This window comes from Pleurodeles waltl, chromosome 4_2 (assembly GCF_031143425.1).
Source record: "Pleurodeles waltl isolate 20211129_DDA chromosome 4_2, aPleWal1.hap1.20221129, whole genome shotgun sequence".
NCBI classification, from domain to species: domain Eukaryota; kingdom Metazoa; phylum Chordata; class Amphibia; order Caudata; family Salamandridae; genus Pleurodeles; species Pleurodeles waltl.
Genome location: NC_090443.1, coordinates 1,045,756,693 through 1,045,783,989, shown reverse-complemented (window position 1 = coordinate 1,045,783,989; position 27,297 = coordinate 1,045,756,693). Strand labels below are relative to the sequence as shown.

Sequence of the window (27,297 nt, the reverse complement as noted above, 5' to 3'; positions counted from 1 at the left end):
TCTACATTTGACCCCACATGGCTAGTCCTCTCCACACTTTATTCCACATGCCTAGCCCTCTCTGCATTTGATTTCCATGCCTAGCCCTCTCTGCATTTGATTCCACATGTCTAGCCCTCTCTGCATCTGATTCCACATGCCTAACCCTCTGTGTTTGATCTCACATGGCTAGTCCTCTCTGCATTGGATCCCACATGCCTAGCTCGGTCTGCATTTGATCCCACGTGCCTAGCCCTCTCTGCATTTGACCCCACATGGCTAGTCTTCTCTGCATTTGATCCCACATGGATATCCCTCTCTGCATTTGACCCCACATGCCTAGCCCTCGCTGCATTGGATCCCACATGCCTAGCCCTCTCTGCATTGGATCCCACATGCCTAGCCCTCTCTGCATTGGATCCCACTTGGCTAGCCCTCTCTGCATTGGATCCCACATGGCTAGCCCTCTCTGCATTGGATCCCACATGGCTAGCCCTCTGCATTGCATTGGATCCCACATGGCTAACCCTCTGCATTGCATTGGATCCCATATGGCTAGCCCTCTCTGCATTGGATCCCATGTAGCTATCTCTCTCTGCTCTGGATCCCACGTCAAGCCCTCTGCATTGGATGCCACATGCCCATCCCTCTATGCATTGGATCCCACATAGCTATCTCTCGCTGCTTTGGATTCCACATGCCTAGCTCTTTCTGAATTGGATCCCACATGACTACTCCTCCATGCATCCGACATGCCTAGCCCTCTCTGCATTGGATCCCACATGGATAGCCCTCTTTGCATTGGATCCCACGTGTATAGCCCTCTGTATTTGATCCCACATGGCTACCTCTCTCTGCAATTGATCCCATATGGCTAGCCCTCTGTATTTTATCCCACAGTGTTAGCCCTCTGTGCATTAGATCCCACATGGCTAGCCCTCTCTGTATCCGATTCCACATGCCTAGCCCTCTATGCATTGGATGCCACATGCCTAGCCCCCTCTGCATTGGATCCTACATGCCTAGCCCCCTCTGCATTTGACCCCACATAGCTAGCCCTCTCTGCGTTTGATCTCACATGGCTATCCCTCTCTGCATTGGATTCCACATGCCTAGCCCTCTCTGCATTTGATCCCATATGGCTAGCCCCCTCTGCATTTGATCCCACATGGCTAGCCTTCTCTGTATTTGATCCCACATGACTAGCCCTCTCCGCATTGTTGCCACATGGCTATCCCTCTCTGTATTCCATCCAACATGGGTAGCCCTGTCTGCATTTGATTCCACATGGCTAGCCCTCTTTGCATCTGATCCCACATGACTAGCCCTCTGCATTGGATCCCACATGACTAGCTCTCTTTGCATTTGATCTTACATGGCTAGCCCTGTCTGCATTGATCCCACTTGACTAGGCCTCTCTCCATCGGATGCCACGTGGCTAGCTCTCTCTGAATGGGATTACACATGACTACTCCTCCATGCATTTGATCCACATGGCTACCCACTATCTGCATTTGAATCCACATGGCTAGCACGCTCTGCATTTCCACATGCCTTGCCATGTTTGCATTTGATTGCACATGCCTAGCCCTCTCTGCATTGGATCCCACATTCATAGCCTTCTCTGCATTGGATCCCACATGCCTAGCCCCCTCTGCATTGGATCCTACATAGCTAGGCCCCTCTGCATTGGATCCCACATGGCTAGCCCTCTCTATATATGACCCCACATGGCTAGCCCTCTCTGTATTTGACCCCACATGGCTAGCCCTCTCTGTATTTGACCCCACATGGCTAGCCGTCTCTGTATTTGACCCCACATGGCTAGCCCTCTCTGTATTTGATCCCACATGACTAGCCCTCTCTGCATTGTTGCCACATGGCTAGCCCTCTCTGTATCCCATCCAACATGGGTAGCCCTCTTTGCATCTGATCCCACATGACTAGCCCTCTGCATTGGATCCCACATGACTAGCTCTCTTTGCATTTGATCTTACATGGCGAGCCCTACCTGCATTTGATCCCCCATGGCTAGCCTTCTCTGCTTTGGATCTCACACAGCTAGCCCTCACCCCTAACACTCACATAACAAAAGAGGGCTGTGGTATCACAGACATGGTGTGTATTTTCTTACTCCTGGATGAAGGTATCTGATGATTTCCCAGACTGACTGTGCCTTCTCCTGCCTCCGATCTCTCAGGAGGCAAAAACTGGTCTTGTCTGTCAGCCAGTGCCTCTGCCTCCAGAGCTAAGGTTCAGCAAGGGGACTGCTTAAGACCTCTCTATCCTCTGAGCAGCAGTGGGGTTCCTATCCTGTGATCCCCGCGGGTCACTCCTAGCAGCTGAGGTCAGGTCTGCACCTGGCTGACACCCTCTCGGAGGATGAGGTGGGGGCGGTGCAGAGTGGCTTTATCTAGTAAACTCAAAATAAAATAGAAACTTTAAAGCCTTCTAGCAGCTTAGAGTGTTTGGATCTTCCAAAACCAATTGAAATGTGTAAGACAGTGCCCTCTTTCTAGCTTGGTTACCACCGCACAATGGTTAGAGCGGCATACCCTGATGCAGAGATCTGGCCTGCAACCAGGGTTCAATTCCCACATCGGCAGGTCTTGGGCTCAATTCCCTTGGACCAGATAATTCTCGCCTCTGTGCCTAATCTAATTGATGGGTCCCACTCTGGAACTCTGGGCAATAGCTTGCTTGATCTCCACAACAGCCCTCACAGCGCTTGGATGCCTGGCTTCACCCTGGGGCTGTCCAGGAGTGAGCACCTCACAGGGAAAAGCAAGGAGGGGGTCCACAGCGGTATGCGTACAGCACCTTGAGATCCTAATGGGTGAGTAGTGCGCTATACAAGTGCAAAGTTTACAGTTTTATACTTTTGGCATGTTTGTCAGTGTGTTTGACTGTGTCTACTAGGATCCTGCTAATCAGGACCCCAGTAGTTATGCTCTCTCCTCTAAATTTGGTTGCTGGTAACTTTTTATTCCCACAATTAGCATACGGGTCCCCCCATGTAAGTCCCTAGTATATGGTACCTAGGTACCTAGGGCATTGAGGTTCCAGGGGATCCCTATGGGCTGCAGCAGTTATTCTGCCACCCAAAGGGAGCCCATGCAAAGGGTTCTGCAGGACTGCCATTACAACCGTTTCCACTACAGGTCACTATAAGTCACCCCTATGGTAGGCCCTCTCAGCCCAGAGGACAGGGTACAGGTACCTGTATGTGATGGCACCCCTGTACTAGCAAAGGTACCCCCACAAACTCCAGATCCATTTTCCTGGACCTTATGAGTGTGGGGACGCCATTTTACGCGTGCACTGGACATAGGTCACCACCTATGTCCAGCTACATAATGGTAACTCCGAACCTTGGCATGTTTGGTATCAAACATGTCAGAATCATACCCCAATACTGTTGCCAGTATTGGAAGTATGAGTCTATGCACTCTGGGGGCTCCTTAGAGGACCCCCAGCATTGCTACTACTAGTCTTACAGGGTTTTCCGGGCAGCCCAGCTGCTGCCACCCCTCAGACAGGCTTCTGCCCTCCTGCTGCTTGATCTGATCAAGCCCAGGAAGGCAGAACAAAGGATTTCCTTTGGGAGAGGGTGGTAATACCCTCTCCCTTTGGAAATAGGTGTGACTGGCTTGGGAGGAGTAGCCTCCCCAAGCCACTGGTCTGCTTTGAAGGGCACATTTGGTGCCCTCTGTGCATAAACCAGTCCACACTGGGACAGGGACCCCCAGTCCTTGCTCTGGCATGAAACTGGACAATGGAAAGGGGAGTGACCACTCCCCTGTCCAACACCACCACAGGGGTGGTGCCCAGAGCTCCTCCAGAGGGTCCCTTGGTTCTGCCATATTGTTTCTAAGGCAGGGAACTCTGGGAGCATCTGAGTGGCCAGTGCCAGCAGGTGACGTCAGAGACCCCTCCTGATAGGTGCTTACCTGGTTAGGTGACCAATCCCCCTTTCGGGGCTATTTAGGGTCTCTCTCTTGGGTGGGTCTTCAGATTCGGCTTGCAAGACTCCAGCAGGACTCCTCTGCAACCTTCACTTCGATTTCTGGCCCCCGTAAATGCGACTGGAACCTGAAGGACCCGAAAAGCTGCTTCCAAGAAGAAAGGACTCTTCAGCATCATTGTTTCCAGGGCTTCTGCCAGCTTTGCAACAATTTCCTCGCTGTGCATCCTCAGAAGACTGCAACTCTTCAGCCTTCAGAAGAAGAAGAAGGAATCTAACTTGGAGTGAAAGAGTCACTCCCCTGCAACCGCAGGCACCTACGACAAGCGACGACCGGCTGCATGGATCCCCTCTCTTGCTGAGCAGTGTGGATCCTGCATCACGGGTTTTGGTCCGGAGTAGTCCTCTTGGTCCTCTCTGCCAGCTGTCCAACTTTGGTGGAGGTAAGACTTTGTCTTCCCATGCAGGACAGTACCCCCATGCACTGCGTCTCTTGCAGCTGCCAAGGCTTGTTTGCATCTCCTCCAAGGGATCTTAAGGTGACGTTTAGTTCCAGCCTCCAGCACTCCATCCTGCAAAGCACAGCCTCCTGCGTGGTTTTCCTGCGGCGTGGGATCCACTTTTGTAGTGCTGCATGGGCTCCTTCTGCGACCCCTGTGTCGCAGTCCTATGGGACTCCTGTGGGTGCTGCCTCTGCTCCTGTGGACTCTCTGCAATGCTGAGGGTCCCCTGTGACTCCCCCTCCTGGGTTGAGTCCTCCTGGGCCTTGCTGGTCCCTGGCAGCACTTCTTTTCCACTAACCACAAGTTTGCCTTTGCTAAGGCTTGTTAGTGGAATCCTGCACCAACACCAGTTTCCAATCTTCCTTTCGGCATGGGACATCTGCATCCATCTGGAACTCTTCTCTGGCTCCAGGGCTGCAGTGCTGACCTGTTCTTTAGTGCCGTCGACCAACTCCTGCATCCACAGCTGGGTGGGTAGTACCTCCTACTCCTCCGGACTCCACTGTGACTCTTGGACTTGGTCCCCTCTCTCCGCAGGTCTTCTTTCTTCAGGAATCCACCGCTGGTTTTCTTGCAGTCTTCTCTGGGTGTCTCTTTTTCTTCTTTTCCTCCTTTTGGGTGGTTTGTGGAGAATCCAGTGTTTTACTCCTGCATTCCTGATTACAGGGGGGGTACTGTGTTACTTACCTTGTGGTTCTCTAGTACTCCCAGCTGTCCTCTACACATTTTACTTAACTGGATGGGGGTATCTTGTTTGCATTCCATTTTTTAGTATGTGGTTTGTGCCCCCCCACCCCCACCCCCAGGGTGACTATTGGTTGTTACTGTTTGTGCCGTTTTCTAACCTTTTCTATGCCTGTTTCTGATCACTAGTGCATATATTTAGTGTATTACTTACCTCCTATTGGAGGGTTGCCCTTCTAGTATTTTGTGGCGATCTGTACCTTTATTGTAGTACAACGGAGTGTTTTCTTTCATGTGTATAAGTGCTGTGTGACTACAGTGGTATTGCACGAGCTTTGCATGTCTCCTAGATAAGCCTTGACTGCTCATCCACAGCTACCTCTAGAGAGCCCTAGCCTCCTAGACACTGCCTACACTTCACTAATAGGGGATACCTGGAATAGGGTGTAAGTACCTTGGGTACCCACCACACACCAGGCCAGCTTCCTACAATGCAACCCTAAAAATCTGGGATTAGGTAGTATTCCATGTTCAACACAATGACCTAAGGAACTTCCTCGTGCAGCACTTGGGGGACTTTCCAGAACTGGTAGGAGTCTGGAGAGATGAAGATCTAAAAATAGAAGTTGACATGTGGACTCAGGCAGGGTTCTTCCACCAGAAAACAGCTAAGTGGATTTACTCTTGTTTTAATATCTGAACAAGATGTTGACACCGGTTGTATCTCGATTGCACAACTCTCAACAGTGATTATCTAGGACTACCAGTTGTCCAGATTTCAAACACTGCAGGAAACAGGCGCCCTAACCCAGCAGGTAACAAAAAGAGACTGCATCTCTCCTGCATTCGTGTCCTTTACCCAGAAGCAGGTGACAAAGAAAAATAATCTGTCTAGCATCAAAGGCCTTCACCCAGAAGCACCTCGAGAAGAGAGATTGCGTCTCGTGCATCGGTGGCCCTTTACCCAGAAACACGTCAAGAAGAGAGATTGTGTCTCTCCTACATCGGTGGCCTTCACCCAGAGGAATGTCAAGAAGAGAAATTGGGTGTCTCTTGCATCAGTGGCCTTCACCCAGAGGAATGTCAAGAAGAGAGAGACCACCCTGCACTGGTGGCCCTCCAGTGGCTTGCAGCGGGACAAGGGACTTGTTTTATATCCAGCTGCATTGTTCAGAGGGCACTGGCCAGAGAGGGTCCAGGCTGTACCACAGACACTCCAATGGTGATTCCCAAGAAGCCCAGGTAATCCGGTCTTGGTTAGAATCCCAAAGGCTAAAAAAAGATATGTAATGGGCGTGATCTTATGAGCTCTGGAAATCAAAGTTTAGAAAGATCTCCCTTCTGAATCTATGAGTGGACGATAATCGCCTCAGGTTCTACAAGTCACTGTAAACCTTTCGGTTCCTGCTGGAGGTTTAGTTCTTCCTATGGTCAGCGATGATTTATGATTGTTGGATGAACTGGCCCTTTGGAGATATTAGCTGCATTTTACAAACTACTTAACATAAACACTTAGGGCCCGATTCATAAAAGTATACTTAGACCAAAAGCCTAAGTTTAGACATTAAGGCCCTCATTCCGAGCCTGGCGGGCGGCGGAGGCCGCCCGCCAGGCTTCCCCCCTCCGAAATACCGCTCCGCGGTCGTAAGACCGCGGAGGGTATTCCGAGTTTTCCCCTGGGCTGGCGGGCGGTCTTCACAAGACCGCCCGCCAGCCCAGGGGAAAACTCCCTTCCCACGATGACGCCGGCTCGTAATAGAGCCGGCGGAGTGGGAAGGTGCGACGGGTGCAGTTGCACCCGTCGCGTATTTCAGTGTCTGCTTTGCAGACACTGAAATACTTTTAGGGGCCCTCTTACGGGGGCCCCTGCCGTGCCCATGCCATAGGCATGGGCACGGCAGGGGCCCCCAGGGGCCCCGCGACTCCCCCTCCCGCCATCCGGTTCCCGGCGGGAGAACCGCCAGGAACTGGATGGCGGGAGGGGGAGTCGGAATCCCCATGCCGGCGCAGCATGCTGCGCCGGCTTGGAGGATTCCTTTGGGGCAGCGGGAAACCGGCGGGAGACCGCCGGTTTCCCTTCTCTGACCGCGGCTGAGCCGCCGCGGTCAGAATGCCCCGCGGGGCACCGCCGGCCTGTCGGCGGTGCCACCGCGTCCCACGGCCCTGGCGGACTTGTTCCGCCAGGGTCGTAATGACCCCCTAAATCTAAGTTTAGGCTTAATGTCTATCTTTACTAGTAGTAAAGTTATTTAGGTCTTAGTTAAACTTTTTGTCTAAACTTACACTAAACGTCCAACGTTACTATTAGTAAAGTTAGACTTTAGGCCTAAACTTAGACTTTTGGTCTAAGTTTACCTTTGTGAATTGGACCCCGAATTTCCTGTTTAAGTTGGAATCGAATTGCAACTTCCAAAATATCGACTCCTTGTTTTCCATAACTTTTTATTTGTCAGGGAGTGTTGTTTTAAATAGGTTTTTAAATCTTTATCGCAGTGGTGTACACACTCCTTACCCATCGTACCCAAAAAAAGCCACCTAATGTGTATTGATCTTACCCTTCCTCAGTCCACCTTTCGCGTCTCTGATCCCTGTACGCAGCTCATTGGCTGGCTCCCACTTCCTGGCCAAGAACTTTTCTGTTAAACTGCAAGGATGTGTAAATTTACTGGTGGTATCAAAATTATCTTAATCAGTTCCCTTGTAAAAAAATGCATTCATTGGACTTTATGTTTTTAAAACTTGGCTTTGAGAAAACATTGCTCATATTTTACCATAGTCTATGTTTTTACATTGCTGCTGTATTTTCTCGATTCAAAGTTTGACACAAGAATATTTGCTAGTGGCCTGTAATTGTGGGTGCTTTAACATTCCGTATGTATGTGCTGTTGTTTACTTAACGCATACTTAGCTGGACAAAAAGGGAATTTTGAACAACAGTTTTGGAGAAGTTTGAAGATACTGCTCACAGGCAGGTGGGGATGCATACTTATAATGCATTACAAAATCACATTTTTATATCACGCTTACTTAGCGATACAATGAGATGTAGGACCATATGTACAAAAGCTCTTTGCATTTCTTAACGGACCGAATTGCAATTTCAGCACGTTAAGAAATGCAAAGCAGCCTTTTCCAATGTACTCAAGCGTTTTGTGGCATCACAAATTGTGATTTCTAACCCATAGAAATCATCTTTTTGCGATTATCAAAAGAGGAAATAGCAAATAGGGATTTCCTATTTGCGATTTCCAAATCCCATGTACATAACATTTCCTAAATGCGAAATGGGGCATTTAGGAAATGCTGTTATTATCAAATCCAATCCGATGGTAACTATGGTTAGGAATGTTTTGGTGTTTCACGAATTTGCGATTTCCTAATGGCGATTGCTGCTCCATACGAATCGCTATTAGGGAACTTTAAGTTTAGTACATTCCAATTTGCATTTCTTAAATAGCGATTTCTTAGGATTTGCTATTTAGGAAACGCATATTGTAAGTTTCGTACATACGGGTCTAAACGATGTCCCCAGAATCACCCAACGGTTTGCCGTCTATTGGAAGTGGGATTAGAACCGAGGTCTGTCGATTGCCAGGTCAGTGTGTTCACTCCCACAGCGGGGTTCTGAATATCATCCGAGTGTTCTAGGTCTCCACGTCACGCTTGGAACCCTTCCAACCAAATATCTCCTTAATGACCCACAATTGTGTACATTACTTTATTGTTTTAAACAAAAATGTTAAAAAATGAAGAAAAAAATTGCCTTTTTTTTTTAAATCAGTGTGTGGCTTAATGAGCTCGCGTAGGTGGGATGCACTAAGGACGAGACCGTGTAACGCAAAGAAATTACCCAATCGTTTCTAACATTTTGATTGTTTTTCATTCGTCAACAGGGAACATCAATAAATGCCACATGGACTTTTACTTCTTCCTGCTGGGGGGGATCCAGGCGATAGCACTGGTCGTCTTCGTCCTCATCTCAGTCCGCTACGAGAGGAAGGAGCGGGAGGCCTGCCGACTGTGCGTCAACGAAGGCAACGGAAGCACATAGGATCCTCGATGCTCACAGACTTCATATGCGACGCTAGGGACTTTGGTAAGAGGGTGTCATGAAGAACTGATCGTTGAGGCTATCCTCCTCAAAGACCACAGATGGAAACTGAGCCCACTTAACGAGCCCCTGAGGGTGCACTAATCGATCGCCATTCAGAGGCAACGCAAGGCTGCGTAATGAGCGAGCTCCTCCACGTCTTCGGGAAGCACAAATGCGTTCCCTTCCCCAAGAGGCAAAGCGAGACCATGAGAAGACGTCACCTTGTTGATGCCTCAGATGATACGCTAGTCCGTCCACTACCTCGCGAAGCGCAGAGGCAAAGCGAGATGATGAGAAGTCCTCTCCTTCAATACAAGTGACTGCTAGCCACACAAGTCCATCCACTTCCTCATGGAGCCCAGAGGCAAAGCAAGACTATGGCATGCAATGGTAGGCCAAGAACAAATCTTGTTTCACTCTCCCATGCATCACATGTGCACCAAGAGGCCAAGGACTTGGAGAACGCTGCACTGTACAAAAACCATGTAGCCGAAGAGCGACAACTCAAGTCGACTAATGAGACAAGTTGACGTGCTCATGCCGTCTTCTCGCCAGAGACTGCAGGCGTAGATCAGGGACAAGTGCTTGAAATGGTGGTCTCATGAGAAGCACTTCAGCTGAAACTCATGTAGAACAAACAACCTGTGACAGATGAATGAAGCAAATGTCCCGGAGCAGCAACCATTGGTTCCTCATCTCAGAGCTCAGGATCAATGTGTATACATTAAAATAACTATAAAGTTGTCACGCCGTACATACAGCAGATGCCTCCTGTATCAATCATACAGAATGAGGCATGTGATATCTCAGGTCTCCCCCCCCGGATAGCGCACTGAAGCAACCGAAGACCACAGAATCACCTAAGCAGTCTGCTAGGAACCCTCTAGCATCACTCCCTCACCCACAGTCTCTTCAGCTACCACCCAAGGATGGCCAGTAATATGGAGATCTTTACCTTTTGAGGTGTCCTCCATCTCGCTTGATGCAAGGGTCACACCCAGACAGTTTCAGGACAACCTGGTGCACCTATGGATGTCAAACTGCATGTCAGTGCGCTTCCCTGCAGAGCCGCGTGGGAAGGACTCTGATCATCCATGATTTTCGCCTGTCCAGGAGCCATCAGCTCATGTAAGCACAGCTCAACTCAATGGGGACCCACCAATTGCCTTTCTTCAGGACTCTGAGATTAGCCCCTGTTGGAGTAGACCAGAGACTCTAAGGAACCAGTGCACCTGGAAGTCTGTAGGCGTCAGACGCACCTATAGACAAGAGCTTGTGTCAGCAGTATAGGGTCCACCACTATATGGATAAGCACAACCATACGCTGTGCGCGCAGTGAGGGGCCCGGCCCTGTATCCATATGTACAATCATACAATGTTTCTGTCATTCTGTGCAAGAACCAAAGAACACTCCATCAAATGGATATGGTCAGAAACAGTAACTCAAGAACTGAGCTTCTCCTTGAGCAAAGGACCTTTCACCCTATGCCCACACTGAACCATAGACTGCATAAAGAAGGAAGTCTCCAGATCAGCAAAGTAAGACCTCTACCATATGCAGCCTGCGTAAAGAAGGAAGTCTCCAGATCAGCAATGAAAGACCTCCACCGTATGCACATGTTGAACCCCATTCTGCATAAAGAAGGAAGTCTCCAGATCAGCAATGAAAGACCTTCATCATATGCACATGTTGAACTCTAGCCTGCATAAAGAAGGAAGTCTCCAGATCAGCAATGAAAGACCTCCACCGTATTGACACGTTGAACCCCAGCCTGCATAAAGAAGGAAGTCTCCAGATCAGCAATGAAAGACCTCCACCATATGCACACGTTGAACCCCAGCCTGCATAAAGAAGGAAGTCTCCAGATCAGCAATGAAAGACCTCCACCATATGCACATGTTGAAACCTAGCCTGCATAAAGAAGGAAGTCTCCAGATCAGCAATGAAAGACCTCCACCGTATGCACATGTTGAAACCTAGCCTGCATAAAGAAGGAAGTCTCCAGATCAGCAATGAAAGACCTTCATTGTTTGCACGTGTTAAACTCTATCCTGCATAAAGAAGGAAGTCTCCAGATAAGCAATGAAAGACCTCTGTGCACACAATGAAAGAAGCCTCTGTATCAGCACGGAAGGACCTCCCACTGTGAGCATATGTTCAAACAAAGACTGAGTAAAAAAGGAAAAAAAACAGAGGAACCTCTGAGCCGGTACTGGCAGAACCTCTGTTGGATGCACAGATACAACCACAGACTGCATAAAGAGAAGTATTTCTGTGTCACCACCGAGGTATCTACCACTTCATGCTCACATATCCTGTGTAAACTCAAGGCTTCTCTGTGTGAGCTGAAAGACCTTCCACTCTATGAAGACATAGCACTATACAACGTATAAACACAGGATCTTCTGTGCAAGCACTATAGAACCCTCAACTCGGATACACTCGGCTACTGACTGCACGAAGACATGAGCTTGCATATGACCAAAGAAGAACACCCCCCACTGTAGTCTGCACACATCCAACAATAGTCTGCATAAAGAGAGGCAATTCTGTCTCAGCACTAAAGACTGACATTATACGTGTAGTTCCCACGCGAGGCTGCTTACAAACAGGAGTTCCTATGCCAGCGCCAGTCAACGCTCCACTGTATGCACAGGTTCTACCTTCGGATGAATCCTCTACCAGCATAAAAGGCTCATCCCGTATATAGATACATTGAAACCTAAACTCTTTGGGTAACCAATCACCAAGGCAGCGCCATACACGGATATCACCTGTGCCGCGGGCTGCAGAACATGAGCCAAAGAGGATCATCTTTCGGCCCCAACGCTCTACCGAAGCAGAACCACTTGGGTGTCTTCAAGCTTCTCACAGATGAACTTTCCATTGGGCGAGGAAGATCCGAGTCTTGTCCGCAGTGATCTCAGTATTTGCTTTTCCCGTTTTGATTCGTAATTCAGCCTGTCCTCTATCATGCACTGCGCTGCTTGTCCGGAGCGCGGACAAGAAGACCGATGCTGGATCGGTTTGTGAGAACCAAATATAGAGACTTCAAGGAGGAGACCATCGCCCACCCCCCCTTCTAACGTCCACTCAGCAAAATCCGTATCGCAAACACAAAGAAACCCTCAAGTCGCTTTTAATTCATAAAAAACATTTGTCGTTTTATTGTAGTCAATCTATAAAGAGGGGAAAAATCCTGACCAATAAATTAACAATTTTAATATCTAAAAGTGATCAAAATGTGTTACATGGAGGCTGTGGAAAATGGTTTCTATACATATATAAAAGCACAGCTTACCAATAAATTAAAGGGAATGTGTAAGGTTAGGCGAGAGGTAAACCTGCCCCCGGATCTCACCCTAACATGGAAGCAGAGGCACTACTGGAGCAAACACTGAAGAGCACAAGTATGGATGGGAGGTAAACGGGAACTGGGTCTACCTCCGACCCCTTTATGGGGATCCATCCGCCTTCTACAAGGACCAGAAATGGGTAAAATGAACTAGGGTTTGGGGCTGAATTCCTTGAATGCTCCCCAGTACCACAGAACTACTTCTTGCTGGTTGAGCTTCAGGGCCGGCGATCAGTTTCTAGGTGGTACGTACCTCGGATACCGTTCAGGAGGCACAAGATAAATATCTGAGGTCTTGGGACCATACAAGGGGAATTAAAGATGTGTCCTACCTATTAGCAGATTTCTGGAGAGAAGCTGGGTGAGCGGTGTCATTAGTTAGATCTCAGAACCATAGACCTATGTTCTGTCTTCCTAGCCCAATGACCACAGTAAGGATTAGTAATCACCAAGAGGTGGAGAACGGATGCTTAAATAAATGCATGACTTTGACTCCATTGGTAATGGGCACCTCCGGCTAAGGGATTGCAGAAAGATTACAAGGGTGTCATTGCCTTGGAAGAATAACAGACAACTGAACCTGTAGGGAAAGATGGCTCGGTTTTAGAGCTTCAAGTGAGTTTCCTATCAATAGTCTTAGACCCCCTCCAGAAATCCAGATGGGTTCCTGGATGAGAGAGGCTCTTCCTCAAGAGTTGCCCCTGATCCGTTCCATGTAGCTCTGGAGCTCCTCGGGGTCTCGCAGTCCCATGTCCTCACAGACCCACATTATATCCTCCTCACTGGCGACCAGGATGGACTGCACCGGAGCCAGACGGTTACCATCGGAAACATGAGGGGCAAACGGGCCAAGCTCGGCGCGTCTGCGTCTTATTCCCAGTGGCTCTTGCTCCATCTGTCCAGAGGACCCTTTGGCACCCAAGAGATTGGATCCCCGACCTTGGAGGTGCTGCTGGGAGAGGATGTCAGACCCCTGGTTACTTAGCGCTTTACCAGAAACTGAGCCAGATACTTTGGTGCTCAGGCAAGTAGATGGCTGGGAGCCCACCCCCTTCCTGGAGAGTTGGTTCGACCCTAGGGCACTGGGTGTCTGATTCTCCTGCGCTTTCCTGGAGAGAATGTTAGCTCCTAGAATACTGAGACCTGGGCTCTCAACCCCCTGGGAGTTCTTCCCGTTCCTATGCAGCGTGTTAGATCCTTGAAGATTTGGGCCCTGGGTGTCAGAACCCTGGCTGCTCACTCCCATCCTGGAAAGATTGTTAGACCCTGGAGTGTTGGGTGCCTGGTTCTCAGGTCCCTGGGTGCTGTGCCCCTTCCTGGAGAGTGTATTGGACCCTAGTGTAGCGATTATTGGGCTTTCAGCCACTTCAGGACTCAACTTTTTCCTGGAGAGGGTGTTTGATGCTTGAACAGTAAGTGCCTGGTTCTCAGTTTCTTGGAGATTCTGTTTCCTTCTGGAAAGTGTGCTAGACCCGGGAGTGTTGGTTGCCTGGGTCCCAGCCCCCTGGATGCTTAACCCCATCAAGCTGAGTGTGTTGGACCCTAGAGTGTTGGCTGTGTCCTTCTCAGGCCCTTCGGGACTCTGCTTCTTCCTGGTAAGCGTGTTGGATCCGAGCACACTGGGCACCTCTGACTCAAGCGGGTTGTTCAGTCCCTTTCTAGAGAGTGTGTTACTCTGGTGGTTACTTCCGAGAGTGCTCAGAAGGTTTGAACCCTGACTACAGAGCTCTCTCCAGGATACGGTGTTACAGCCTTGCGTGTTTGGCACTTTTGTGGTGAGCCCCGGGGGCTGGAGCTCCTTCAAGGCTAATGTACTGGAAGCGTGGCTCGCAGCATCCAGGGGGTGATGTTCCCGTCGGGTGACCATGCCACTACCTGGGGCATCAAGAAAGGACGCTCCTTGAGTTTTTACTGGAAGCAGTGGATGAAATGTGCTTGTGAGCGAACTAGGATCCTCCCCTTGTGACCTAGACCTCATTTCTTCTACTGACTTGGTCCCTGGTAAGCCCCCTAGATTCCCAGCACCCCAACTGTTCCCCTCAGTGTCTTGTCCCTCACCCCCCTCTGTGGGTGCCCGGCAGCCGCAAGAAGTGCTGCCAAGCTCCCTAGACCCATCAGCCCTGGTGAGGGGGGTCTCCAGCCCTCTCATGTCCAGCTGCCGGCTGAGGTCCTCCTGGTCAGTCCCCAGCCAGACCCAGTTGTGAGGCTGCGCGCCCGCTCCATTGTTGCCCCCTGAAGCTTCTGCTTCGGGTGCCTTCTTCCGACGGTAGCGGAGCATGAATGTCACGCAGTTGACGAAGAATATCAATATGGCAAGACAAAAGACACCCAGGAGCACGTACATGCCCACTTCTAGGTCCGTCACACCATGAGCTGTTCTGATGACATCGTCGTCCTCATAGTCATCAAAGTCCATGGGCAACTCAGAAGTCGGGCTTAGGCCAAAGTCGTCCTCATGGTCAAATTTTCTCAGCGAAGGCCAGCGGTCAGGAAGAGGAGCGATGGCTACTCCACCCCCCTTGCGTTCAGTGCCACCCTGCTTGGTGGTCTTGTGAGTAGGGACTTGACCGAACATGGCCCCCTCCTCCCTTGAGAATGGAGGTCCTGCCTGCATGTCGGGGTCATCTGGTGTCAGGCTGGGGGCAGTTGGGGGTTTTGGTATCATTCTATGGTTCTTCTCCCCGTAGTCGACGTTAACCCAGCCAGTGCCGGAGGCGAGCGGCGTCCGGTGCTTCCCTTTGCGGCAAGGCTCTGGCACTTGAAGGGAGACGAGAAGGAGGGGACCCTCTCCACGGCCCTCTGCCACCACAGTCATTGGCACTGGCCAGGCCCCAGCAGGGTCCAGGGCCACAGATAAGACATGTTGGTCCATGGACGAGGCGGTGATGTACATGTGTCGATGGTCATAGAGCTCAACGGGGGCGATGGTGACATCACTGAATACCAGCCACAGACCCAGAGCTGCCTCCTGCAGAAAGAAAGAAAATGTCTGAGTTCACACAAGAGTCAAAGACTAAGAAGTAGAACAGAGATGGAAATAAATGAGTTTGCTCTACAGGGATTGAGTTGGTGAGAAAAAGAAAATTGAAAAAGTTCAGTATTCACTGCAATGAAGAGGGGAGAGCCAGAGGAGGGGGGGTTGTACTCAGATTACATAGCAGGAGACAAGGGGAGTTGTAAAAGGATGAAAACAGAAGATAGAAACTGGAAGATATAGGGTTGTGTTAACAACTGACACATTTGTACGACACACATTACAAAAATCTCTCAGGATAGCAAGTAGTACCATTATTTAAAGAGGCGTCACTATTTTACTGGGATCATTTGTACAGGACAGTGATAGGGGCAAGGCACACAGGTTACATTAGCACAGACATCTCACATACACTTGAGGGCAACAACAGGTGCAGATACGTTTGTGGCGGTGAGGGAAGCGTAGGTAAGGATTAGAAGTGTACGGGACGAGGGTGAGTGTTTCAAGTCCTTCAAGCCCCTCCAGGTGTGTGTGGGTCAGTTCCAGTTGAGGCTAGAGCTCATTACAGAGATGGAGGCCGTTAGAGGTGAACGCAGTCATAGGCACATTTCTTAGCGCTGCTCGTCCCATCTGCTTACCTAGTATGACATCAGCGCTGAGATAGTTGTGCTTTACGAACTCAAGACTATCTCTTTGCTCTTCATACCTCTTGTAGAGGGACTCTGTGGCTGCTTCACCCCATTAGGAGTGTGTGTTGGCCCCACAGCTAGCTGTTCTCCCCACTAAATGTGAACGCACGCCACTATGCATGAGGCTAAGCTGGTTTCAGAAATAATTTTAGGCTGCAAATGGTTAACTGGCACGTCACAAAGTGACCATTCTGTCGATGTGATACACAAATGTCCTTCTGGCATTTCTACTCACTTTCACTTGTAATGTGCAGCTTTGGGAATAACACAGAACACTAAATTATGTGATTCAACTGAAAATCTGATGTAACATCTAGTTGGACTAAGGATGTTGCTCTTTGCTGCTGTGACTGGTTCATAATCGATCATGCTTGGCACTCGCTTCCTATAGGACTTGAGATACTGGTCATGATGACAGAACCAGTCCGTGGGAAGAGCCGGTCTAGCTGCAAGGAGGATGTGTGGTTTATTGATGGCTCTGCCCAGAGATGATGCACTCTTGCAATCCCCCACAGAAGCCGAGCAACCCGCTGATACTGGACGCGGTGAACCACGGCAAATGCTTGCATTGTGTTTGCGGTACTGTGTGGAGCTCTTGTGTGTGTGCACAATTAGCCTTTCTCACCCACTGAAGCCCAGATATATAGATATGAGGCCATTAGAAGGTGTCCACAGGCCCCGAAAAGCAAAACCAAACAGGCAGCTATATGGAGTTTTGCTCTAGTTGGGAAATTACTGGGTTGCCAACTAAATACACAAACTTCTTTGTATCAAAAACTAGCCGGTCCTGGAGCTGTTGAGTTGGAATGAGATGCTCTTGACCCCAAGAGGCCAAGCATGTGGCACTGCAATGAATGAATGAATGAGGCCTGTCCAAGCACCAAAAAACTAGAAGTACTAGCATCCTGACTTAGCGCTTTAAATGTCTTTAGAGGCAGACTAGGATCTTCGCCAGAGCTTCCAGGAAGCAATCGAACCCTCTGCTGCTTCCACACTGAAAAGTTGTCAACAAATATCTACTGTTACCAGGCAAACCAAATGCAGAATATTAGATGATTCACTGGATTTGAGATCTGAATAAAATCTGAACAAATCATTTGTAGAGCGCACGGTTGTCCAACAGTAGAGTTTCCAAAACAAAGCAATATTCAGCTGAAAGCATCGGTGATTGTGATGCATTTGGATGAATACGATACACCTTTCGTCAAACTTGTTTCCAGATTCTTGAATTCCTAACACCCACGTTTCGCAGAGACAGGCGAAAGCAATTTTACAGCGAGAAATATACTGGCTAAAAAAAAAAAATCAGATACATTGCATCCGCATGGTATTAATGGCAGCCTAAACAACAAATGCTTTTTTATATAGAACACAAAAACCTCCTGGCAGTCACAAACACCTGACCACTGAGCCAGAAAAAGCTTCACGTTTCGAGTAACACACTGGGGAGGGGGAAGCGTCACTTTGCAGAGTGCCAGCGTCCTGCTTTAGATGGCATTTCAGAGGGACAAGAATCTAGAGACTTAACTCAGAGGTTTGGGTCTAATGAATGTGCCAACCATAATTCCCTAATGATTATCAAATTAATTGTCTATTAACTTGATCAGTTGTTTTGTGGTTTTCATTCCAGCGGTAACTACTGAACCACAGTGAACTATGCCCCGGTGAACACAGTGCATCTGCTGAGAGTGAATGGAGATTTCCCTGGGTTATGTTTCACTGGGCAGAAAAAATCAGGAAGCTTGATTCGGAGTGTGTACAATGGAAGGCACAGTCTGACAACATGGGTTTCAATGAACTCTATTTATTGTCTATGGATCTATAAAGGAGCGATCAACTCATGTTTACGTGTGTGCGCTGCACTAGAGCAGAACCAGAATAACCAAGTCATGTCAGAATTGCTCTCTCAGTGATCAGAGAACACAGCAAGCAGTCCAAGGGAGGGATGGCTGGCCAGGAACAAACTCTACCCACTTTCATTTCACTGTGGATGCAGTCCAGAGAGAGAGAGCTTGAGAGAGATAGAGTCGTGGCAGACAGGCAGTGAGGGCTCAAGCATAGGGAAGCAATGCCCCTCCCCCACAGGAAGCACATCAGCAGAGTGTGGACATCCTAAAGGGGGAGGGGTCATTTACCTCAAGAACCTCAGGGTGGCATCTCCACCTGGTTAGGACAGCCCTGTTTACTCCATCTTACCATTGGTCATAAAAGCCTCTAAACAGTGCCCAGAGCTCCCAGTGAACTGGAGAGTTGGTGTTCTTAGGGCCCAATGCTCCACCCCGATGTATCTGTGCCATTATGCCAGCTAGACTGCAAAGTTGCGTCTTCTGGCGAGGCAACGGATTCAGCTTCTTTTTGTCTTCCCACTCCTTGTTCCCCCAGCAAGTTCATAAAAACCGAGGAGGCCACAGCTATTACACCGGCTACTGTTCCGACCACCGTAAAGCCACAGGCAGTTGTTTGACCATGAGACACTGCAAAACCCTGCCACAGGACAACACTGGACGACTGTAGCACCAAGGACAGACAATCCTGTCTGTGGTGTTAAATCAAAAACAGATGACAGTGGCCTTGACGTGACATGCCACTGCAGGGCGTTGACCCCTTGTATAGAAACTATCTGGATTGTATTAGAACCTTTTGTGTATTCGAAGGCATACGCCATGTCTCTGATTGGACAAAGATACACCATGCCTCTGAGATACACAATGCCTCTGATTGGACAGAGATACGCCATGCCTCTGATTGGACAGAGATACACCATGCCTCTGGCAGCACAATGCCTCTGATTGGACAGAGATACGCCAGGTCTCTGATTGGACAGAGATACGCCATGCCTCTGATTGGACAGAGATACGCCATGCCTCTGACTGGACAGAGATACGCCATGCCTCTGACTGGACAGAGATACGCCACGCCTCTGACTGGACAGAGATACGCCACGCCTCTGACTGGACAGAGATACGCCACGCCTCTGACTGGACAGAGATACGCCACGCCTCTGACTGGACAGAGATACGCCACACCTCTGACTCGACAGAGATACACCACACCTCTGACTCGACAGAGATACACCACACCTCTGACTCGACAGAGATACACCACACCTCTGACTCGACAGAGATACACCACACCTCTGACTCGACAGAGATACACCACACCTCTGACTCGACAGAGATACACCACACCTCTGACTCGACAGAGATACACCACACCTCTGACTCGACAGAGATACACCACACTTCTGACTCGACAGAGATACACCACACTTCTGACTCGACAGAGATACACCACACTTCTGACTCGACAGAGATACACCACACTTCTGACTCGACAGAGAGACGCCACACTTCTGACTCGACAGAGAGACGCCACACTTCTGACTCGACAGAGAGACGCCACACTTCTGACTCGACAGAGAGACGCCACACTTCTGACTCGACAGAGAGACGCCACACTTCTGACTCGACAGAGAGACGCCACACTTCTGACTCGACAGAGAGACGCCACGCTTCTGACTCGACAGAGAGACGCCACGCTTCTGACTCGACAGAGATACGCCACGCTTCTGACTCGACAGAGATACGCCACGCCTCTGATTGGACAGAGATACGCCACGTCTCTGACTGGACAGAGATACGCCACGTCTCTGACTGGACAGAGATACGCCATTCCTCTGACTGGACAGAGATACGCCATTCCTCTGACTGGACAGAGATACGCCATTCCTCTGACTGGACAGAGATACGCCATTCCTCTGACTGGACAGAGATACGCCATTCCTCTGACTGGACAGAGATACGCCATTCCTCTGACTGGACAGAGATACGCCATTCCTCTGACTGGACAGAGATACGCCATTCCTCTGACTGGACAGAGATACGCCATTCCTCTGACTGGACAGAGATACGCCATGCCTCTGACTGGACAGAGATACACCATGCCTCTGACTGGACAGAGATACGCCATGCCTCTGATTGGACAGAGACGCCATGCCTCTGAGATACACCATGGCTCTGATTGGACAGAGATAGACCAGGCCTCTGATTGGACAGTCAGCTTTTTAACTGCCAATACCTGTGCTGTACTCTATGTGGCACCAATGTACATACGACCTCAACAGCTTGGACTTTCAAGTGCTCAACCACCGCTGCCTGGGAAGGGAAGGTGTGGAGGTGGGGGGGGTGGAGGGGAGGGGAATTCCTGTCTGGCCACTGTACTGATAGTATTCATAGCACATGCACTACCAATCTTAAAACTGTTGTGTACTCTACTCTTTCAACCATGACAAGGCCTGTAAGGTCTGACGTCACCAGCTTCTGGTTGGGGACTTGATGGTTTCTCTGAGTGTTTCTTTGTGCCTAAGGTGGTTGTTTTTAGGTTTCACCTTAAGACCTGAAGATGCATGTGGTCCCTTACACGTCTCGAGGCTAGAATGCTGCACACAGCCTTCCAGTACACCCCGGGCCAGACTAGCACCTTCGGGTGCATCTGATGAGTTTGTTAGGGAGCAATATTTACTCAAATCCAGGCTACAAGCTATTTGTAGCGGAAATGCACATTACACTCCCGGTTCAATGTCGTCATAAACTTATACCTTCTTAAACTGCGCCTGTAGTTATGAAATAATAGGCTCAAAACAAATGCCATTTCTAACTTGAAGGTTTTCAGGATTAAATACCTTCTTGAAGAGCGTTGGCAATAACATCTATATAAAGGAAATTGTTATGAACCAAAAACCTTTACAAAATAAAAAATACTGTGTTAGTGCATAACTGCATATTTCAACATTAAAAGTCTTTTATCTGCAGGTTCATACTCATCAGTATTTCGATACCTCCGGGTATGTAAAGGACAGGCACAGCCTTCAACGCCCACTGTCCACATACTCACAGAGGCCTGGTTTACTCACAGCTCAGGGACTGATGTACCATGCCCCCGCCTCACACCAAGACCACGTGAGGCCAGGCAGCTGTTTCTCAGAGTTAAAACTACCTGTTTTTGTGGGCCATTAAAGGCACAAAACTACGGCCGGCTTCATGAAATTAAACTTTTAGAGATATTCAGCTGAAAGTGTTCCATGTATTTCCACCACATGCAGCCTGGATTGTATGGTGGGTATGGACTCTCTGCTTGCATCGGGAGAGCAGAGCGCCCCATTTTAATTCTGGGACCCTGAGTGGATACTGATGGAACCTCAGTCTGGGTGCCACAGAACCGCCCTCACATCTCATACACACGAAGACGCACACAACAACCACATGCACGAGTGGGAGACGTACTGGCCTCACATGGGGGTATGGAGGTGACGAAGAGCTAGACCGCCCCAGGGCAACTGCTGGCTGCAGATGCCCCTTAATATGTGGGAAATCAGACCCACACTCTCTGCAGGCCTTTCTCTACACACCTGGATGTGTGCCAGAGCTCAGGTGTTTAACGCTTCTGGGAACAACATGCTTGGGATCTGATGGTCTCTGCACAAAGTCTCTTGTTACGTCACTCTTATGGAAACGGTGAACTTTACTCAAGGAGTGGATAGTTTTGAGCCATCTGGGGACAGGGGCTCTCTCAATAATTTTAGATTAATACCACAGTTCTCTTTCTGATTGAATATTGATTGGCTTCGGAATGGTCATAAAGGTCGTTCAGGCCCCAGCTGTTACGTTATCATCACTTAAGGTAGCGCAACAGCTCACACCCAAAGGTTTTTCCCGGCGCTTCTAACCCAGAGTCTTTCAAACGATTAGACCGACCATGTCTTCAAGTATTTTTTTAACTTGACAAAATCAGAATAAGAGCAAATATCAAGCAGAAGTTTATTCCAGAACGAAGGGTGAAGTTTGCAACAGGATCTGCCACCGTGTCTGGATGAATGAACGCGGGGCACATTAAGAAGGGCTTTGTCCATAGATCTAAGATTTCTGGCGGGAAGGTAGTAACTTTGTTTCCTCTGTAGGTAGATGGGACCTTTACCCATAAGAGACTTACGAGTCAGACAGCACAACTTGAAGACAGAGCGTTTCCTGACCGGCAGCCAGTGTAGGGGTCAGCAGGGGCGCCGACGGTTGCACACCAAGCGTGCATCGGCGTTGTGCACCGCCTGAAGCTGTTGCAATCCCCTTCTTAGGGAGATGTGAACCTCATTAATCCACACTCCCTAAGCGCCCCATTCGATAAACTACCCTTTCTCGTGCCCTGGTGGTCTTTTGAACCAAGAATGACCTTCTGCACCATCCTTCCCCAAGTTCCGGTGAGAGACGGAGACTGTAACCCGAAAGTATTCCTGGCACTGTGGCTTAGCGCCTGATTTAGAGTTTGGCGGACAGGTCACTGGGTCACAAATGTGACTGATATCCCGTCCTCCGTATTAAGATTCCCATAGAATATAATGTGATTTATATTTCAGCGGATGGGATATCCCTCACCGTTGTGAAAGAGTAACTCCTTGACCAAACTCTAAATCAGGCCCGTAGACTGGAGTCCCGCATTTGTAACATAAAGGTCATGAAAATAAAAAGATAACCTAAAACTAACTGGCCCGACTGCTCCCTAGGAACGGACTCAAGCACTACAAAATGTCTCCGGTGTATTTGCAACCACAATGTCGAGAGGATGCCAGCATGCACAGCTGCAGTAAATTCAGGCTGCAGAGTAAAATTCTGTTCAAGCGTGCACCCGCCAAAAAGTCACGGCTTAGCTGAAAAATATTAAAGTGGGTCTGGATAAAGTGGGTCTGTGAGGTTCTAGGCCACAGCATCTCCTTTAAAAAAAAAAACTGTACTGATATCCTGCCCCAGCAAGCAGTTTCTTGTACATCTTCAGCACAATCAGTATTTGGAGGAATCTGATTTGAGTCTGAATCAATAAGAGGTTCCTGCTGTAAATGAACCAGACCAGAGGAAGCGAAGGGGCGTGGGGGAGGGAAGAGTTTCTGCATCAGCCGAAATAGGAAATGACAAAGGAGTGTGGGAGATAATCTGAGGTGAATGTAAGGAAAACATTTCCTTATAATAATCTGCTATAACTTGTAATGCTGTGGACACTGCTACCATCCAGTGTAAGGGGGGGGGGTCTACAAGTTATGTTTTTCAAAGATGTATTTTTGGTTTTGAGTTGTCTCGCTTCCTTCCCCTCAGTCCACAATGCACCAGGCCACAGACTCTAGCTCAGATTCTGCTTTCCTCCTTCAGATAAGTGTGTGTAGAGGTGCAAACCCTTTCAAAGTCTGTGGACTGCATACAACAGGCATGTGGCGGAACACACGTGGAAACTGTAAGCAAAGTAGAAAAGGTATCTTCCTATCTGCTCGCATCCGTGGGGGTGGGTGGGACATGTGAATCTACAGCATTACAAGCTGCAAACTGATTCTTACATGTAAACAATGTCTGCCATGTTCAGCATGTGCTGCTCTAGATGGCATGCTCTGCACAGACTGAAAAGCAGTGACCCAACATCTACACCAGTGACGTCTGAACAGAGGCCGAAGATGCCTGGGAAAAGCTCCAAGGACGGTTTGTCCCACCTGGACTTCCAGGGGAGCCCCAATACCCACACAGTAAAGATTGATAAGGGTATGAATGGAAGAACAAGAGACAACTTTGCATTTGTCTGCTAATGCTTTGTTTCCTAAGGAAGCCATGTGGCTCCTTCTATATGTGTAGGGTTTGCTCTAGAAGTACCTTGTTAAGTGTACTTCTAGTGTGGTAGCAGTCAGAAACATATATTGCACATCCCCGCTATATACTGTGCATGGCAGCAGAACATGAGAACTAACTGTAGCACAACCTGTTAATGTATAGACAGAAATTGATGCTCACAACAGAAAAACCCCTGCTGCTGATGGGTGTTGTATGTGAGTAGGGTAAATAAACCATTAGCTCAAAACAGACAAAACCAGTAGGAGTACGCAAATGGAGTAAGTCAGAGCAATAATTAGGCAACTGTCCATAGGAGTTTGTGGGTGTGAAGAGGTGACATTTTACTTTCCCTTAGGGAACACATATAAGCGAAGCTAACAGTGGTGGCAGAATCAGCCGGCTATTAGCAAACCAGGTAACACGTGTTTCGTCGTCAATGGACTTTATCAAGGCTAACTTTGGAGACTCACGATATGTTCGTAGTGCTAGTACAACAACTAAAAAATTATTGAAATAATTTCCTATGTGAGGGAAAAGGTGTAGTGCTCCAAGTTGCTAGTCCAGAAGGTTGTGTCCAGGCTTGAGGTACGTGAGAAATGGTGACTGTAGAAAGTTCAGAAGTTGCAGGTAGTAGGTTTGCTGAGATATTTAAGAGTGCCAGGCTATGATAAGCCGGGAACTAAGTCGAAAGGGCTGTGGTCTGAAAAACTGCAGTCTGAAGAGTTACTGGGTTGTGTGTTCGGCTTCGGTGTAATATAACCACACGCACATGACTCTTCATCCAGCTAGACTTGCTTTGGAGATGGGATGGCCAAGATATGGAAAATGCAACAGATGGTTGTTTGGTTGCCCTGATGGTATGAGTACAAACCGCATAGTACATAAAAGCCCTGGTAACATCTAAAGTGTGCAGACCCCTTCAGTGAGAGACAGCGGCTTTTGGGGAAAAAAGATGCTAAATCAATCGACTGATTGACATAGAAGGATGGCTGTGGGTAAGAAACAAGGGAGTGTGCTTAGGACTACTCAATCTTTGAAACGCGATAGCGACAAAGAAAATCACATCCAAGAAAATGAGCTGGAGGGAGCGACTCACAGTGCCTAGGGGGGACTGCACTGAGATCCCACAGAGTTGCCGGGGGTCCTCTACTCTATGAGAACATCTAGGCCGCGTGGCTACCCGCAGGCGTCCCAGCACTGTAGGAGGGATCATACTTTTTAAGTCTTCTATAGAGGCTTTTATGACCAGGATTCTAAAAACAGAATGATGCCTTTTGTTGGCGTTTTTTTGCGATTGTAGCCATATAGAAGCATAAGAAAAAAACATGTAACTGGACCCGGTAGCAGACGTGTTGAACGGGGATACTTAGAACATATACGTTTTCAGTAGAACAGTAACTGACAAAAAGCTTTCATTTAGCGGCATAAAATGCTCACATACAAGGTTTTTTTTTCTTTGTTGTTTTTTTTTTTACTTACTTAAGAATTTATATCCATTCTTGAGGTAGCTGCAGGTACCCAAATTCCTTGGGTGCCAGATCGCCAAATTGAGTGAACTGAATGAGATTTGACCACAGTGTTGGGTGAGTAAGTCAGGCCGCAAAAGCAGTTTGTCGTGTGGATGAACAGACATGTCTAGTAGACGATAAGCACCAAGACGGGCCTGTGTCAGTGAGATAAGAGTTGGTGTCACTGATGTCTGCTGCATTCTGCACACCACATGATGGACCATTGGTTGTGGGGAGGTTGCGGGGGTATTCCGCAGGTGCGGATAAGTGAAGTTTTGGGATTTGTTGTAGAGTGCAATTAGTTAGCAGTGGGATGTGTAATCATGTCTTACTGTTTTGTGTGATTGTTGAGTTCTGAGCTCGAGCACCCTCTTCCTACTTCATTGCGAAGACTGACTGCTCGCCATCACCACCACCGCCGCCGCCTTTACCCTTGTTCCCCACAAGCACAGTGAAGTGTACTAACAAGAATACTGTGTTAAGCCCCTGTCTGTGGCGAGGGACATCACCATCTCCAGGCTCGGGTGCAAGGGGCCGGAGTCCCACAGGTCCAGGGAATGCACCAGCTACCTAAAGATAACTCTTAACCATCATCCAAGCTCTTGTCCCATTGCAGGGCCAGAAGGGGATGGCGAAAAAGGGAAATCTCTGAAGCACATTTTTAAGGCATTACCTAAAAACAAACTAGTGGATAACTGAATGTTCCATATCATTTATTTCAAATATTAAAATATGAATTTGTTAGCAAGTATTTGAGTGCAATGGAAATTCGTATTTCCAGAGCGCATTATTTGGAAAATGTCACTTACCCAGTGTACATCTGTTCGTGGCATTAGTCGCTGCAGATTCACATGCTGTGCACATCCCGCCATCTGGTGTTGGGCTCGGAGTGTTACAAGTTGTTTTTCTTCGAAGAAGTCTTTTCGAGTCACGAGATCGAGGGACTCCTCCCATTTCGGCTCCATTGCGCATGGGCGTCGACTCCATCTTAGATTGTTTTCCCCGCAGAGGGTGAGGTAGGAGTTGTGTATGCTAGTAATGGTGCCCATGCAATGGAGTGAATACGTATGTACATAATGTAGTTTAAAGTAATATATTTACAAATTTACAAATGTTCAAGATCAACTTCTAAACGGCTACAGGCTCCCGGGGAGGCGGGTGGGCGCATGTGAATCTGCAGCGACTAATGCCACGAACAGATGTACACTGGGTAAGTGACATTTTCCGTTCGGTGGCATGTGTAGCTGCAGATACACATGCTGTGCATAGACTAGTAAGCAGTTATCTCCCCAAAAGCGGTGGTTCAGCCTGTAGGAGTTGAAGTTGTTTGAAACAATGTTCGTAGTACAGCTTGACCTACTGTGGCCTGTTGTGCAGTTAACACATCTACACAGTAGTGTTTGGTAAATGTATGAGGCGTAGACCATGTAGCTGCCTTACATATTTCAGTCATTGGAATGTTTCCTAGAAAGGCCATAGTAGCACCTTTTTTTCTGGTTGAGTGTGCCTTTGGTTTAATAGGCAGTTCTCTTTTTGCTTTAAGATAACAGGTTTGAATGCACTTAACTATCCATCTAGCAATGCCTTGTTTAGAAATTGGATTTCCTGTATGAGGCTTTTGGAAAGCAATAAATAATTGTTTTGTTTTTCGAATTAGTTTTGTTCTGTCAATGTAGTACATTAACGCTCTTTTGATGTCTAATGTATGTAGTGCTCTTTCAGCTACAGAATCTGGCTGTGGGAAGAACACTGGTAATTCTACTGTTTGATTCAAGTGGAACGGTGATATGACTTTTGGTAAAAATTTAGGATTTGTCCGTAGAACTACTTTATGCTTGTGTATTTGAATAAATGGTTCTTGTATGGTAAATGCTTGAATCTCACTTACTCTTCTTAAAGATGTGATGGCA

At 48.3% G+C, this 27,297-nt stretch overlaps 2 protein-coding genes across 2 annotated transcripts in view; one reads left to right on the top strand and one right to left on the bottom strand.

Moving 5' to 3' along the window:
- Positions 1-11,398, top strand: part of SLC15A3 (solute carrier family 15 member 3) — a 115,038-nt gene extending 103,640 nt beyond the window's left edge. The window contains exon 8 of the mRNA XM_069233033.1: positions 9,024-11,398. Within this exon, the coding sequence (XP_069089134.1) occupies positions 9,024-9,181 (158 nt within the window). The 3' untranslated portion in view covers positions 9,182-11,398. The remainder of the gene's footprint in view (positions 1-9,023) is intronic.
- A 963-nt stretch (positions 11,399-12,361) lies between these two features.
- Positions 12,362-27,297, bottom strand: part of TMEM132A (transmembrane protein 132A) — a 117,808-nt gene continuing 102,872 nt past the window's right edge. Inside the window, exon 11 of the mRNA XM_069233032.1 lies at positions 12,362-15,547. Coding sequence (XP_069089133.1) covers positions 13,268-15,547 — 2,280 coding nt within the window. The 3' untranslated portion in view covers positions 12,362-13,267. The remainder of the gene's footprint in view (positions 15,548-27,297) is intronic.